The sequence below is a fragment of the Ictalurus punctatus genome, chromosome 6 (genome assembly GCF_001660625.3).
Source record: "Ictalurus punctatus breed USDA103 chromosome 6, Coco_2.0, whole genome shotgun sequence".
Classification (NCBI taxonomy): Eukaryota; Metazoa; Chordata; class Actinopteri; order Siluriformes; family Ictaluridae; genus Ictalurus; species Ictalurus punctatus.
The window spans coordinates 21,544,561-21,563,087 of NC_030421.2; the positions used below are offsets into that span (position 1 = coordinate 21,544,561).

Sequence of the window (18,527 nt, forward strand, 5' to 3'; positions counted from 1 at the left end):
AATTTTTCAGACTGATCAGACTGAATGATCAGAGTGAATCAGATAAAGATCAGACTGAATGAGCTATTAGACTAATACAACTAATTCTAACTTGTTATACCACCAAGAGTGTGCCTACTGCTCACTACTGCACATTGTATAAGCTGCTGTCCAAGATGCCTCCAGTCAACTTATTACATTTTTGCTTGAAACTCAAGTGATCACAAAGATTTGTTAGATTGCCCTTGCCAAAACTTATTATGCATGCACCACATCACTACTCAAATTTATTTCACTAAATTCCACAGTAAAATTACACTGCATCTGGTATCTTTGGTGAACTCAAGTTGACTGGAATCCTGACTACATAACAGGATTCATATCTTTAACATCTCTAAATCCTCTCTACACTGAATTCCAGATGATTCTGTTACCCTGAACTGCCCCTCTAACTTTATTGACATCTGTCCTTGACTGTGTGTTGTATTAGACCACCATTATTATTTGTAGACTTTGGAAACATTTTGTATTAAATGTATTTTTCAATAAAGTATTTTAGTATTTTCAATGCAAATTCAGTAATGAAATCATCAAATACTCTTTGTGATAAGCAGGTTGTTGTTGTATTTTTTGAGTGATCTGAAGCACTATGCCTGTGAAGTTTTTCTCTGTCTATATTTCTCATATCACATAAGAGAAAATAACCCAAGGTGACACTCCATAACTTTGTTTATTGTGTTGTATTTTGCAGGCTGTAAGAGTAGGAACCCCCTAAAGGGTGATGATGAGGGAGACATAAGCTCATGTGGTAATGAAGATAAATAATGGTAATCTCCTCTCTGTCGAAAAACATAGCCGTTGAATGGTCAGAGATGGCCTCTATAATATTTGTCCAAGTGCCAGAGATTTCTCTGCAGGGACTCAAATCTGCAATGCCTTAAAATCCAGATTCCCTAACATATGCACAAACACAATAGTCTGTGTGATTATTAGTGAGTGCAGCCTGAATTATTCGCGGCTGTTGCACCCTTGTGAGCCAAGAAGTAGGACCAAAGTAAATGTTTCCAGAATTAACATGCAATCATTGTATTATCAAGTATTTGAGTATTTCAGGCCTGGTGCTTTGCTCCCAAACATGTCTCAAATATACAGGAACTAAAGTATGTCATGTATATCATGACATCATTCAGTGCATCCCATCATGCATAGTGTAGTAATGAACCATAAACTCCTGACCAATAATTGAAAAACCAAATCTATGCTATGCAGCAATAAAAGTACTAATAAACTGGAATTTCCAGAATTTGTTAGATTTTTTCTTGTTAGAGGATTATGGTGGGGGAGTTGTACCTGGTCTGAGATGCCCATCATCCTTAAGGAACTCTACAGTAGCACAGCTCGGCCCAGTCATGGGAATGACAAGACAGCTGTAATTACATTGTTTTCAGTTAATTACCCCCTTAAATCTACAGTTTTAGCAAAGGTCCCCTTGAATATGCAGATGCTGCTCTGTTGTAATTAATTCTGCTTTGTAGGTTTTCAAGGGCTCCTCTTCCCTTGGCCTCTGATTGAGCTGAGCATGCCCAGCTATATTTAGAGAAAACTCTGCAGCTTCTCAGGAAGAGACTGAAAAAAAAGGAAACATGCTGAGCTTTGCTGTCAGCAATGCAAGTTTTGGGTGTCTCCCGAGCTCAAACAATGCTTCAGAGCAGTACTGCACCCACCCATGAGTCAAGCTTAATAAATGCAAATGCCGTCAACCAGACAGTCTGTAATCATGGATCTTGTCTGTCAGCGTCCTATTAGTAGTTGATAAGATTACTTTCAACTGAGCACAATGATTGCCTACTTGACAAATGGCTTTGGTCGATTAAGTGCGAGGGAAGGATTTTTTATCAGTAATATCTGACACTATTGAAGTGTTCATGTGTATGTGTATGTGTGTGTGTGTGTGTGTGTGTGTGTGTGTGTGTGTGTGTGTGTGTAGGCCTATGTCTGCATGCACATTTCTACTGCATTTATAGTGCATCATTAGATGTAGGTCTCTGCGGTTTAAACTTTAAAGGTCTAGTAACCCCCAGTCAGGAACACCAATTAAGTCTCTTAAAGTACTGTGTGCCAGGGATGTAAGTCTAATTAAATGTGCAATTATTACATTCAGCTGTAAATGAAGAGTAGACACAGCTAATTGCTTAGGAGGGTCTCTGTTTTCTTAATAATTGACCTACAAAGTGGCTTTGCATAGGGCTATTTCATGTGAAATAATACATATTACCAAGTCAAAGAAAACAGACATTTCAATTAACTTCTTATCCTCAATAATTTGCATTGTATGCACAGTGTGGTTGGAATATAGCTCAGTAAATACAATCATCAATAGAGTAATCATAGTGATGCTGTAATGTGTAATTGAAATCTGGAAGACTGGTTACTATCTGGTTTTTCTCTCTTGGCATTTTTGGCCTTTTTCATTGCATTGTATGATGGTAATTCAGTCAGCTATAATTGAGGGCTCTGATTAATGAATTGGTAAGGGATAATTCTCTGATTTTGACCAGATGCCGCCCTGGCAAGTCACTTGCATGATGCAAGGCTTTTATCATAATTTTATCGGTATAGCAGATTAGTCACAGACACCCACAGACTCAGAGTTATATATGGCACAATTCAGTATTACAGTTTTGGACAAAGACTAGTAACAGAGTTGTATGTTGTATCTTGTATATAATGAACATTTTACATTTTCATGACTGCTCTGACTGTTTGTGATTCTTTCTGATGGCACTTTTAAGCTTTTAAACATTTAAATAACAATTAATCTAAATGCTGCCATATTGTAAGATGCTAGCTTCAAAAATCTTTCCTGTTAGCATAATGTAATTATTCAATTACTAGATTAATGAAATCTGTAAGCAGTGAAAATATCATTGGAAATGTCATACAGTCAGGTGAGCTGTAAGTCCAGAATGCATTACAAGGATGGGAAAATTATCTTCTTCTTTTTTTTAAGAAAAAAATCATAATCTAATTTTTTGTACTTTTTGCACAGTTTACATATTAATATGAAACAATATATGTGAAAATCAAAATACCAAAACCACTCATGTGATGAATGATGTGTGTCATCTAATTGTAGCAAGCCAGAGGACTACAACCCCATGGGCTACCATAGTATATAAAATTGAAGTACTTATTGAAGTGTCTGTGGGATCCCTTGCCTCCTGGAGTCCTGTAGTCTATTATGTAACATTAAAAAGAATGGAAACAATACATGAGTAAAAATGCAACTAAAAACACCACTCTCACAATTACCATGTTTAATTATTTAAAAAAGAATCTAGATAATAGTTTATTCGGTAATACTTTCATATAGTTCACAAGTAAGCAATATAGTACCAGTTAACCAATGCTTTCACAATGATAAAGTCCTTAATGCATCAGGAAATAATGAGTCATTATTTGTGACTCATATATGAGTAACCATTTATAATGGCATTTGCTAAATCATCTTTTAATACCTTATACTAACTTATTCTGTTCATTAGTATCATAAGTTTTTTTAAAGATCAGTTATCTTTTTGTACACAGTGTAAGTTGATAAAAAATGTAGGCTTCTTAGATAACTTGGGACAACTTCGCAATTTTCAACCTAAAGCCAACACCACTAACAAGTTGCTTTGAGACCACATGATCCAAATCACACCACTTTGTTTGTGTGATGTTTTAAATATGGGTATGGTGATGTCTCGCAGGAGGTTGATCCATTCAAACACATTCAAAGAAATAACTGAGGTATATGCTGATAAAAGTACTTAAAGCCTAAGTTAAAGCCTAACTTAGAATTGTGTAAAGCTGTGTTATAGTACTCTATTATAAAATATCATGTGTTATGCTTTAGTTAAGAATTGGGTTTGCTGTATTATACACTATATTATAGCCAATAATTTAAAATCAGTTAACCTACATCGTTTACAATTATGTACTGCATAAGTCATGATAATAATTAACAGAATGAGTTAACAAGATGGTAATACTTAACTATTACTATTATTAATGGCTACTCGTATATGACACTTCATTATTTCCTAGTGCACTAAGGATTAATGTAGGTATTAATTCATCATTATGAAAGAATTAGTGAAGTATCAATATATTATGGTGTATCTTATTGCAACTAAGTTTATACATTAGTTTATACATAGAATCCACCCCTACCAGTGTAATTGAAGCATTTATTTTTAAGTAGTGGGTCTTTATTACATGGAAGTAATGATTCACCATATGGAATAATGGATCGGCTGAATAATGAGAGCCATGGTTAATGAAGAGATGGTTGTGGCCCATGTAATAATTTACACCAGAATAACTGCAATGCAACTGTTATGTTGGCTGGCGAGACAGAGGTGCCATTGCAAACTCCGATTGGCATAATGCAAGAGCAGATGGTGGAGGGTTGGCATCGAAACAAGTCTGGCACTGTGAGCACAGCATAACATTACAAATATGTGAATCCACAAAAGGATAAGATGGAAAAGAGGTTTTCCTAAAACAGTTACAGCACCATATCTTAATGTCTTTATTATAAAATGTTTGGGGCCAAGAGTACTTAAAAAAAATCAATGCAACTCTGCTACAAGGGAATGGATGCTTGTTAGAAATGAATTGCAATCATATGGGTGGTTATTAGTCAGGGATCGAATTATGTAAACATATCTAAATGTTGCACTGCTTGTTGGAGTCTTGAATATAATGTGATCAACATAAGTAATTCCATTTACTGTTCACACACTGTAATAAGAGCCACACATGACAGTCTGAGGAAATTTATGCCTCCACACAAAACCTCAATGCCATCAGGAGTAACCAAATGTTGTTTTCCTTCTTTTAACTGCCATTATTGATGGTTTCCCTCCTTGTTTAACTTTTCTTCACTAAATCATGTGCCAGTCATGTTTACTTGCTGAACAGATTGTTGTATTTGGACTCATGCTCCACGAATCTAGTACTTTTGGATGAGGAATGTGATGTGAAATAATACTGGCTGATTTTGGGCTCATTGTGTGGGAATGTCCCCTCTGGCTGCCTGGGACCAGACCCAGGTTTGTCGATAATATTCATGCTCCAAAGCTCACTGCCTAACTTGTCATTCAGCCACTGGATTCCAAACTGATTTTCTTCCTGGCAACTTTTAAAATCATTATTACAAATAATCCAGATCATCACTGTCCCATATGTAGTGACCAAAAACCATTCTGAAAAGTTTTTTTTTTTTTCCCTAAGACTATAAATTGATATACTTTTGGCAAAGAAAAAAGAATAATTAGGTGACTAGAAATAAAATGTAGCACTGTGCAGAGCCCACACAAAAACCGCCAGATTTCTAACTAAAATATGTGTATTTTATAATCGTTCTGACTGGTTGTAAATTATATGTAAACATTAAACTTTTCCAAGAATGTTTTACTGATTTTACAGCCAGCCCTTTCATAGGAATCTATTTGCAAATTTAAAAAAAAAAAAAAAAAACATGAATAAATGAATTTCTGTGGGCCTATTAGATGTGGCACAGGACGTTTTCGTAAAAAAAAATTATAATAACAATTTTGTATGTTTAATATTTATTCTAAAAAGAAATCAGTAAAACAGATGTGAAATGTTATATAATGCATTGTTTACATTTACATTTACTTTGGCAGCATTTAGCATACATTAACCAGAGCAACTTACATAAGTGCTTTGTAGTCTCTTATTAAAAACATATCCTCGTGCTAGTTCACTAGGTCAGAGCCTAAGCTAAAACCCTGATAGGGGAGGTTAGTATAGCAAGAGAAGAACAGATATAGAATAAGAACTGATATAGAATAAATAAGTGCTAATTCAAGTGACTGGTGAGGTACAGCCAGAGAACAGAAATTATAGCTAAATGTTGCTTCATTACCTCACGTAAATCAAACTGAGTAGCTTACATTATTATTTACAATAATAAATACACCGATTCACAACTGTTCTATAAAAATGCAGGGTTCTCTACATTGGCACAGAATATGAATTCAGTTGCATGATCTACACAAGGCTTTAACTATGCATTGTTTCTCTCAGGTTTAATCACATTACAATAGGCTATAGTTTTCACACAGCATCTGCTTAGAACTGTATGGGATTCACATATAACATTATTGCTTGTGTTTGTATGGCAGTGGCGGAATACTTTGCCCAGTTAGACGGGTGGTGAACTTGTTAAGTGGAATATATAAATCCTACAACAGTGAGAGCTGTAGCATAGCCTCTTGTGTGCAGAGGCGCGAGGTGGGATCTCATATAAAAGCCAAAATGTTACCATGACAGCGTATGCAGCGATAATTACATGCTAAATAATCACTGAGTTTACGTCACTCTTGTGTTTACCTGTGTGGAGGTGTTAGGTGTGAAAACAGCGTGGTGGTTGGTGTAGGACCCAGCGGAAGTGCGGAGGGTGAGGGAGCGCGCGCGCAGACTCCTCCTTGTCTCCGGTGTCAAACTTGACATCAGCGCTCGCGCCGAGAATGGTAACTGGTTCAGCGGCGCAGAGCTCACTCACGTCGGTGGCATGCTTCATGGAGTTATGTACCTTTCCTTGCCCGCTCAACTGCCGTCATGGGTTGCACGCGCTTCCTAACCCTTCTGCTCCTTCTCTTCATGCTCGTTTCCTGTGCCGAATTCATCGTTTATCCGTCCAATGAAGGTAAGCAAACGCGGAGAATGAGAGGCGCGAGATGGAATAGGCTAGACTCTCCGCTCGCGCCTCACGGACTCCGCAGCATTGTCCGCGGCATGTCAAAGTTTTTTAGGTCGTCCAGACTCATTGCATGTGACAGACGCTTTACTTGAAACACTTACATATTTCCGTAGTAGTCATTCGGCTGTCCCTGTCCTTGACTGTGAAATAAACGCGGTTTATGAGTGAAGCAGAATTCTCTGCCAGCTTGTCATTTAGTCAGTTTTGCTTTATTTGGTCTACTTTATAGTGAACTCGGGTCATTTCGTATTCCATGTATTAACACAGGACACTTTTGACTTAATATTTTCATATAACTTATCATATAACTTCATATTGATGACTCATTAAGACAAATTTCTCGGCGCGTAGTTAGTAATAGCTATAATCTATCACTCTTTTTTTCTTTTTTTTTCTTTTCTTTTTTTTTACTTTGTGTTGTTTTTAATCAGCTTGAAAACATTCAGTTTATGGGAATAGACATCGTCCAATAGCTTGTTGTTTTCACATGGACCAGGAGACTGTCCTGCGAGCTGCTATAAACTCCCAGCCTGTTAATAGGCCTGTATATACTGTACACTCTTAGATTATTTGGCTATATGTTATTCTTATTGTAGCCTACTTCAAATGTGAAAACACTTCAGACATGTTTATACATGTTTGTGTTCTTACAAACTTATACTGAAAGCAAGGTGAAAAACCCCTATGCCATGTCTGTGTTTATTTCACTTCACGAATTAGTCAGTTTTCTAAGTTTCCATTTAAATGCGATTCGGGGTCAGGGCGTAACATGTCTTTCTTTCTTTTACAACTTAAATCCTAATTTAACTTAGTCTGAACGCATCTCAGATAAAAAAGACAAGAAAAGCGAGATTTGCTTAATTTCGACGACTAATAGGTGATTAACGTGAAAATAGTAAATTAAGTGTAAAGTGAGTTGTGGTAACTATCAAGAGTTAAAGGTCAAAGGATGATTCTGCGATATTGTGTCGGGACCGTGTACTGTAAGTGCGTTAACCTCATTACAAGATATATATATATATATATATATATATATATATATATATATATATATATATATATATATATACATATATACATATATATATATATATATATATATATATATATATAATTTTTAATTATTGAAAAAATCTAAAGTAAAATGCATCCACGCGCAGCTAAAATGGTGTTTTAAGAGGTCTTTGAAATGGTATACGATTTTACATGGTATAAGAGTTTTGATGGAATTTAATCCAGTTGATGAAGCAGTGTATGTGCCACTGTGTCACTGAAACAAACAAATCTCCATAATTGGGTTATGGAACAGTGTAGGTGTGTAGTGTTAACTTTTTGCAAATGTACTTTGTTTTAATGTTTAACACCTACTTCCAAACTTGCAACGTTTTGTTTTTCTTTCTTTCTTTCTTTCTTTTTCTACAAGTACGTGAATTAAGTGGTCATAATAAACAACCACAACTAAATTAAAAACAGCAGAAGGAACACATTATGAAAAAATAATAATATGTGCGGTGTGACTAATTGAAAAGAATATTATTAAATATTATCCAGGATTGTTTACTGAATTGAGGAAGCTCGGAGTGTAGCTTCGGAGTGACTTTTTAAAAGTTATATGCAACAAAATTATAAAACTCTCTCTCTCTCTCTCTCTCTCTCTCTCTCTCTCTCTCTCTCTCTCTCTCTCTCTGCGTGAAATAATCACGCATTTTTCTGCATTTCGTTAGATTAGATCAGGTTTAACCTGTGATAGTGGGCTAAAGGCGCTTTAAGCGCAGGTTTCTCACCAGTGAGTGTCAGTGTAGAGCTGCACGCGCTGCGCTACACCTTTATAGATATATAGATATAGATATATATTTAGAGGAAAGTGACTTTTCTTTTTCTCGGCTTTTCACTCTCTTAATTGGGCCTAAAGTTTACGGTGAGAATGTAGAATAATTTTTAAAATTGCTTTTAGGCGATGTCAAACTGTAAAATCTCCCATAGACCATTTTGTGCCTTTGCTGGTTGCCTTTGTAGTTTAAGGCCCAGTTCAGGATGACCCGTATTATAAAAATCATAATTTTATGATTTAGCTTGCAGTCTGAATTTCATTTTTATTATTGTTTCTTATCGTAGCAGTAAATTAAAAGCTTCTGTTTTATTATTTTGTTGTTGCAGCAGGATCAGGCTACTTTATGCATTTTGCCATATTTTCTTTATTAGAGCAATATAACAGTTTAGAAGATAACAGATTATAGCACCAGTTAGCCTATAGTTAGAAGTGAGGTTGGAGCTTTCAACTCATATCAGTGTGTGATATATGAAGTGACATAAAAATTAAAATAATAATAAAAAGGGACCGACCATATGGTGATAGTGGCTTTCTCAGAACGTTTGAGGTTGCTTTGTATAAGTAGTGTGTATGAATGGTACACTTTCCCTCTTGCTGTTCACAGCGCAGAGACTCGGAGCTGGAAGCGATCATACGATCCAGACAAAAAGCGATCAAGAAAGTGTATATAAAGCGATAAAGCTGTGTAAACCCCAGTTTACACAGACTCCAGTCTACACAGATTATTCTAATTACCGCTCATTAACAAGAAAGTTTTTCATAATAGGCTAATAGATTAAAAATGTCATGAAGACATTTACCAGGGTTTGATAGACGCTACAGGCCCAGCTATAACTGCGCGTTAGTTTGGTTCCTATTAAATAAGACATCTGGGGTTCCAGGCCTGCTCTGCTCTGCTCTATACACGGCTAAAAACAAGCCTAAACATGAATGCCTAATACATTAGGTACTAGGTAGGTACTAGGTACACTAAATTATTTTTCTATAGCATTAGTAACAGTAGTAGTATTAGTATTAGTAATAATAATAATAATAATAATTATTATTATTATTATTATAATCTTTATTTTTATTGTTGTAACATTTTTTATTTAAAATGTCTCATTAACTTGTAAGATATAATAGCAATATTAATATACACTACACTAAGCAATAATAAGATATAATAGCAATGTTGTAATATACACTACACTAAGTATGAAACATTTTGGAAGACATTTTGCTAAAAAAAAAAAATAATAATTTCCCCTATGAGAATTTGGGGACACCCCGTACTTTATCACAATATTATGCTTAAACTCTAGAAGCTTACTTTATTTTTAGGTGCACAATACACAGTCCTAAACATTTTACCATCTGGACTCAATTAAGACAGATTAATAAATGTATTAGTTCTATACCATATGTTTTTGCTTATTGGAAAATATAATATTTCTTTTCATGTGACATTTTTCCTGATTATTTATAGATATTTAACTTTTTTTTTTTTTACAAACACATTTTCATGTGTTTCAAACTTTGCATGGGAAATAATGACATTTTAGGTTCACTTTAAAAAACATATAGTCCTTATAGTGTCTCTTTTGAAGATTATTTTGAAAACGTTGGCATTATTTTTTTTTTTTATAATTAGTTCCAGGACAACCATTAGGTCTCATGCTATATCGATCTTTTCCTACATAATAAACACCTCAGAGATTCTAAATGTGAGTATATGTTTTATCTTTTCTTTAATCTGGGCATACTGCCTAGTGAAACATACTTTTGTTTAAAGAAGTGAATTAATTTTGCTGCCATTTAGCAGACCCTGTGAAGTCAGGTCTGGGCAACTCAGACAAAACTATAGGACTTATGCTTATTCTTATGCTTATGCTTATTCTTATGTTGCATAACTGAAGGTTGGATAGTTCAGTATATGTTGGATAGCTTGTCTGAAATAATATTCCTGTTTAAAGACTGTGATTCGGAGAGAAGCATTTCATGTCGATGTCTTGAAAGCTCTCTAATTCCAGACATTTATGCTCTAATCAAAGTTTTTTATAGCACATCACACAAATTACCTCCATTTTAGTGTATACTGGGCCATCCTTTGCCATCTCAATGCCTTCTGTATTTTTAGACAGAGCGTCATTTTGGCAGGTTCAGGGTGCGGAGGTGCTTTTTGCTCTTACTGAAAGCAATGTTTTGTGAGTGGTGGTACATTTCAGAGGTGCAGAAAATCTGCTTACACATGTGATCATGGTAAAAATTGTGTATTTGGGGCTCGGGCTGGCGGTGTTGTGCGGGCAGAGACTGCTCGGTCCTCACAGGGAACTGACTGAGGTAAAAGCTGCACAGAGGCTGGAGCAGAAGACACATGCAGACAGAGCTGAATTATTCATACTCTGCAGATTAATACTTCACTACACCACTGTAGGTTGTGTTGACTTATTGTCTTAATATTCTATATGTTTATTTGAATATTTTAGAAAGTACTGTGCTGTTTTATCTCAAATTTCTGAAGTTGCACCTGAGGAACTGAGTGAAACAATTATATAAGGAATATAACATTGTACAGCTATTCCAGCTTTTATAGCCACCATAAATAGGATCACAACACACATTTGTTTGTTTTTGTGTTTATTTGTATTTGTTTGTTTTTGAGAGGGCATTGGTTTTCAAGTGAAGTTTAAACATCGTTCACTAATCAGGAGAGGCTCTTTGGGACTTAGCTAACTTAATCTGTGTTACATTCCTCTTTAAAAATCTATGAAATCAATCCTCAGTTTCTCCATGTGTTCTCTCTCTCTCTCTCACACACGCACACACACACACACACACACACACACACACACACACACACACACACACGTAGACGTACAATCAGCTTTTAATAAAGCCAAGCCTCAGCATGCCTCATCTCCTTGGACTCCACTTCTTACGTGTTGCACCACCCGATTCCCATCATAATTTAATAACAGATTTAATTAGCTAATCAAGAAAGGTGAAGGTTAGCTGAATGATGAAAAAAAGCTGTATGGTCGTCTCATCAACCTCCTGATTATAAACATTTTTGTTTTTATTCTGAGTGGTAATGTACAGCTGTGCTTACTGTACAGTAAAAACTTGTCCTTGATACTGTAAATATTTGACAAATAGGATATTGTATGCACTTGTGGGCTGTCACGTGATAGATAGAGAATGAAATAAGCCGTTGTGTTTTTCCTCCATTCTGCTGATGTGTTCAATAAACATGCAATGTGCTGATGAAGACAATAGTTACTGGTGCAGGGATGATTTATCAGGACAGCGGATGCTCACGGAGAGACTGTGGTTGTGATCCTAGATTACTGTCTCTGTCATGTATTGATTGTATCTGTTTTGCCTGTCGTTGTTTATTCCTATGGACAAGCAGTGGATAATGTATTAATAAGCTGGCATTGCAGTATTGAGCTGAGAGAGTATGCATGATGTACCCCTATTTCTTGGTGTTGGGAGGGTGGTGTCTTTGGCTGAGATTTCCTGCTCCTGCAGCTAAAGAATTCACTTCACCAGTATAGCCATCTAATTTTCTGTTCTCAAATTCCCCTGGTCGGCTCAATTTGAGACGTTGGCTCGGCTCATTGAGAAAGTTAAATTGGAACCAATGGAGCTGGATGTCAGCTGCCATTACCGGACACAAGCAGATATCTTCATTACAGTTAATAGGAAATTGTCTGCTGTATGGGAACAGCCAGCTGTTTTAGTAGGTGTGGTCCCATTTGTAGAATGGTGTATTGGATTCTAACAATCGCACGGCCTTTCTCTCCATTTAATTCTAGATATAAATGGTATGACTCAAAATGTTTGCACCAGTCACTCTCCTATTTTATGTGGATTTGGTATTTGCTGTATTTGAAAGTTTGCTGACCTATATGACCTATTTGTAATTGCTGTCAGATCTTTATATGATGAAAATCAGCTAATTAAGCATATTTTACCAGTCAAGTCACTTGACATTTTGAGTTGTACATGTCATTTGTTTTGGATAAACATTTACTGGACAGTGCATCAGAGAGGGTGAGTCACAGGCACCCTGCTGAACGCCCCACATGGCAACTACAATTATGCATTTATTGCGTATTTAAGCAGTCTTTGTTCTTTTTGACCTGCGTTCAGTCAAGCTGAGTAGAACACAAGATTGAAAGATGTTAAAAGCTTGTCAGGAGTGGAGTATAACAATGTTTTTGTATACACTCACCTCTTCTGTCTTCTAATGCCCTAAAGAACTACGTAGTGCATTATAGTGCTTGTGCTTTATAGACAGCCATTTTGTCCGATTCACACTCCTCTTTGAGGAGTCAAATAAAAAAATCCTCCTTTCGTTTTGTTTGTGAATTGTATTTCATATATTTCATATTATATATATATATATATATATATATATATATATATATATATAAAAATATATATATATATATATATATATATATGTGTGTGTGTGTGTGTGTGTGTGTGTATGTATATATATATATATATATATATATATATATATGTAAAATCTCACATTCTCACAGCTTGACTGTGCATGCATGCAGCCTGTCCGTAGAACTAGTCTCCTCATAATCTTTTCACAGCTTACATTACATAAATTTTTGGATATTGGATTTCATTCAGACAATGCTTGCTGGATGTGCCCTGCTTAAAGATCAGTGAAAAACAGTGCGTCATACAAAGAAACAGTGTAGTAGATATTGACATGTGAGACACCATCGCCCATTGGCAGCCTCTTCCCGGCAGCAGGGCAGGGATTGAAATCGAACAGTCCGACTGATGTGGGTATTTCCCTGTTTCCCCAGTGGCTGCACCCACCACAGTCATTTGGATGATGAGCCTGATCTACTGAGAGAAGAAGCTTGCACTGTTTGTTTAATTTGATCATCTCATAAGAGTAGTCCAGCTGAATAAATACTCTTTTGGTCAGAATGTACATGCCTCCCAAGGGGCTGGTGGGAGGATAATAGAGGCTAATGAGGGATAGTCATTCTTTTTTTTTCTCTTTCTTTCTCTTTCCATGCAGTTAACCTGTTGGATTCCAAAGCAAGCCAAGGGGAGCTGGGATGGATATCATATCCACCACATGGGGTATGTATGTCCATGTTAACCATAACTCTTAGTGAGGGAGAACAGAAACGACATACAGTAGTACTATTCAGTATTTAAACTTTTTTTTTATCTCGAGGTTCTTTACTTTTGGTAAAATAAGAATATAATTTTGTTGAGGCTTTGGGAAATAGGAGACCTAAAGACAGTGTTCAGGGTGTTTAAAATAAATAATTTATTTCTATTCTCAAAACCCAAAGTGCCCAGTAACAACCGTGTTTATTTATCTTACTGTGAATTGGCCCCAGGGGCTACTTAATCCAACCATTATTAAACTTTATTAAGTGTTAAAATTACTTCTTGGCACGTGCCGAAGGTAATCCAGTAATTTTCTCCATATAGCTGCCAAATCTGGTTTCCGCTTGCTCTTTTTATTGTTGGCACTGTAAAATATAGGCTAGACTGTCCTTCTTCTGTAGATGGTTGGCTAAAAGGGAATAGATTGATTTTAAGATAATATGTGCTTCATGTAAAGACCTTATTTGGTGGAGAAAATAATACTACTTATTTATTACTAAATTTACAACTAATAAATTTGGAGCATATTTAAGTTAGACAAAGACAGGAGGACACAAGTACAAGTTTGGATTTTATTACAACTAATGGAAACAGACAAACCAAAAGGATCATATGGTAATCTCAATGCATAAACAGACAGATGCCGGGTTATCGGCAAACAGGCAAACACTATAGCTAATATTTAACAAGGAATTAACTAAACAGGCTAAGGTCAAACCAGAGGAACAGGCATACAATGAGAATGGCTCAGTAATAGAAAAGAATCTTGAGTAAGACTTGCAAACAGGTGTCCATGATTAGAAGTCTGGTGATTGGAAAAGGGGATAGTTGACTGTGACTGTCAGTTGACATGGAGTTTGGCAGAGGATCTTGGGTATTGTAGTTAGTTTTAATTGTTAGTAGTTTAGGGAGCAGGTACAGATGATGGCATGACACAATTAATCTTTTTTACAGTCATAAAGGTGAATGTGAATGTCGTAACCTTTATTTAGCACATCGCATTGCCATAACTGGTGAAGGAGAATGCAGATCAAGACCTTGAGATAAATGTACTATAATTACTCATGACTTTTACCTAGTTTTGAGTGATAAGCATTTTGCCCTAAGAGCCATGTCCTCAAAAATGATTGCACGTAATGTGCCGGCACAGCACTGACACTGATGGATGGGCTTCCAGCCTTCTGCCGGTGTAAGCACAAATCGGCCCGGTTAAAGCAAATTGGGAGCTAAACCCATCAGACGCTCCCCACGTGGCCGCCTTCCCCAATAAGGACAGTAAATATAAATTGGCTCAGCGTGGTTGACTTTTTAAACGCACAGCTCTGTTTATTATGGCTCGTCCAAATTGCATCAGGCCTCAGTCTGGGATTCATTACTCGCGGCAGGAGGATTACTTCGCCTTTGCTCCATGATTACCCAGAGTGCCTGGCTTGTAGCTCAGTGTCGACATAGAGATCATCTGTGCTATGAAGGGAAGAGATTTTGGGCATGATTATGAACTGTAGATTAGGGCTTTGAAAATGCTTCAACATTGTACATTAAGCAGTCATTTAATGCCTCAGGGGCACGACTCTATCACTGCTTTTTAATTTTAACTTTATTTGGTTAAATAAAACATGAACATTTTGTCACATAATGGTGGATATTTTGAAATGCATAAACACGCAACCTCCTGAAGTCTAAATAAATGTGGATAGATTATTTTTGCTTTGTGGAAAATCAGTTTTTTCTGGTAAAATAACTAAACTGCAAACTCTGAACTACAAGCTGCAAATTAGATCCTACTTTGCTTCAAAACCAAAAGGGGCTGCTTCTCAGAACTGTCTGTGTATTGCGAAAACAGTGTCCATTCCATTTAATAAAAATGTGAAGTAATGAGTAACTATATAATATGCTGGAAACCAAAGACATGGCCAGTACAGAATGTCCATTTCACTGCAGCCTAATATACTATACAAACTAGGCAGAAATTGTCATATTCCACTTCACTGTGTAATTCTGGGTCTTATTCAGGCAAGACCCATGTTCATGATTCCAAGAAGACAATAGTATCAACAGAAAGTCCAAACAATTTCAGCATGTTTTGGGCTCTGAAAATGAATACCAAAAATGCACCCAGCTGTATGAAGTGTGAAGAAAAGCTGCTATATAAACTGGGATTAGCACATCATATGGCCTCGGTAGGGTAAATGGGCAGTGTACAATGTGTTATGGTTCCACAGTCATAAAATAGCAATGAAAAGTCATTGACTGATAGGTTACAGTTGTCCTGATGGCCGAGTGTAGGAAATTTTAGCTGGATAAACATTTGCAGCCACTGTTGGTTCCAGCCTTGGTGTGGGAATGATGTGAACTAAATTGAAATTCTGAAGGGAGGATAGAAGAAGGGAGGATAGAAGAACAATTAATTCTGTAAAACTAAAAAGAAAAAAAAACAGAACAAGCAACAGTTTTTAGGGCAGTGATGCTGTGAAATTAGATATGAATTTATACAGTTTGTTTTATTTGAAGCAATTAGAATGATGTCAGTTAACAGAAAGTGAGTATGAGATTAAATTTGATGTGTCTGTGTCATACTGTATATCATAGATGATATCTCTTGGTAGATCTTCTCTGTCATCTCAGCACTCAGGTGCATAATGCAGCTCTTAGAAGAAAAATGTGCTCTAATTTGTACATCAGAAGAATTATAATGGATAAAGCAGGATTTGCTAGATTCAATTTTGTCTTCTGTATGAATAAGCAAATTCATGTCTGATACCATCTGGGCTTATATATTGGTCTTTTCTAACTAATGCAATTTCACTGTAATACACGAAAGAAGCTGTAATTTTATTATGTCTCTCTGAAACATAAGCCCTCTTTCAATTTGTCTCTTTCCACACTAGTGCCAGAGCATCTATTAGTCAAAAGTATTTAACAGTTGGTCAGTCTTCACAGTGAGAGCACACATAGAGGGGGAGTTGGCCATGATTCTGCCAAATGTACCAACTGCTGATTCCCATGTTTCCTTGTTGCTTTCCTTGCTCGAGGGGGATTATTGATGTAAAGTGATATTTGGAAAAACCTTCAGTCAATTTCAGTCTGCCTGTTGAACGTTAAGTTGCAAAACAGAGAGATAATGTCTCCTTTTTTAGCTTAGAGAGATACTACATGGTATAAAGTTGTAGCTTGAATCTCAGAGGTAATCACTCTCTGAAAAACTATTACCTGTTAAAAGAAATGTTCAGACAGATGTATGTGTGTACAGTGATTTACTGTTGCTCAGTGCAGCTTAGCATGGTGGTTTAAAGAAGGGTGCTATAGGAGGGTGGCTTGTGCCATGATGATGTCATACATGACAGGAGACCGTTCCTGTAATTTGCTATTTTCAAGTGTGTGATCTATGCATCATATATGATATTTCATTTACTTTGGCACTTATGGTCTAGACACAGTCCTTCACTGCAATATGATAATGTAGTGCAGCCCAGGCACCTGGATTCAATTTGGGGCATCAACTACGCTAGTGAACACAAGCTGGCAATTCAAAAAATACCTCATGGAATGAAACTTACTTTGACAAATCACCACTTGAACTTTCCAGTGATGTATTTGACTTTGCAGCACTATTCCACTTTGTCTGCTTGGAAATTCATAAACACATGACATCAAAAACAGTTTTCATTCAACTGTGGTCATAACACTTCTTCAGAATCTCCAGTTTGAAGGAAACTGCCCATATACCATACAGCAGGCTTGGGGAGTAATGGAATACATGTAACGATGTTACATAATCAGGATACAAAAAACTGGTAACTGTAATCCATTACAGTTATGTCAAAAAACAAAGTAATCAGATTACAGATACATTTTGTAAAAAAATAGGAATACTATCAGGATTTAAAAAAATCATTTAAAACCAAAGAAATTAATCTTTTGACATAACACAATATAGACAGCTGATGATTATAGTTCTGGTTCTCGTGGCTATAATCGTGGCTCACATGAGCAACCTCATGGTGTATGCACACAGTTAGTAGAAATTAACACACATTGTTCTTCGAAATGGTTTTGTTAGGGTGCCAATATGTCCTCTTTTTCCCGGACATGTCCTCTTTTTCGGACCTTGAAAAGCATTTCTTCATTTGAGAAAATGTCCGGGATTCGGCTTTCGTTTCATTATGGTGTGCTTATTGTCTAATACTGCATCATGTGTGCGCATATTTGCATTGCTTTAATCCCTGTCTGTAATTCCCACCTTCTCAAACACATCAGTTGATTATAAAAGACTTGCAGCAACTATTGGCCAAATTCCTGCCTCTAGGCAATTAGCCTATTCTCAGCAAACATGCAAAGACGAATCACTGTTGTCTACAGCATCAAACAGTTGCTTGACAATAGCAGCAAATGACGGCTGTCCTGAGTCGAAACAATGCCCATGGGTATAAGCTCATTTTTTATTTCATGTTATCACATTACTTCGTATTACATGGCCATTCAAATGTGTGAATGATAGCAGAAGGTACATTCGTGGCATCTAATTTTTTTTTTTTATTCCATGGACATTCATAAGTAGAAAATTGTCAAATACGTATAATATATATATATATATATATATATATATATATATATATATATATATATATATATACACACACATATTTATTTATGTGATGCTAGTAGTGTGTATTTTTCAGTGTATTAAAGTCTTCATTCATAGTAACACTGTTTTGAATGTTATTAAGGACCCCGCCCTGCCGCATCAGGAACAGTGATCTATTTATTTATTTATTTATTTTTAAATGTATTTCATTCAAACTA

General features: G+C 36.1%; 1 protein-coding gene across 5 annotated transcripts in view; it reads left to right on the plus strand.

Annotated features, from left to right (window-relative positions):
* The first annotated feature begins 6,417 nt into the window (after positions 1-6,417).
* Positions 6,418-18,527, plus strand: part of epha3 (eph receptor A3) — an 85,243-nt gene continuing 73,133 nt past the window's right edge. For 2 of the 5 annotated variants that reach the window (XM_017470448.3, XM_017470446.3), the window contains exons 1-2: positions 6,432-6,700; positions 13,624-13,688. In XM_017470448.3, the coding sequence (XP_017325937.1) occupies positions 6,613-6,700; positions 13,624-13,688 (153 nt within the window). In that variant the 5' untranslated portion in view covers positions 6,432-6,612. Of the gene's footprint in view, positions 6,701-13,623; positions 13,689-18,527 lie in introns of all 5 variants that reach the window. The other 3 variants (XM_053680991.1, XM_053680992.1, XM_017470447.3) reach the window with 3 other exon arrangements.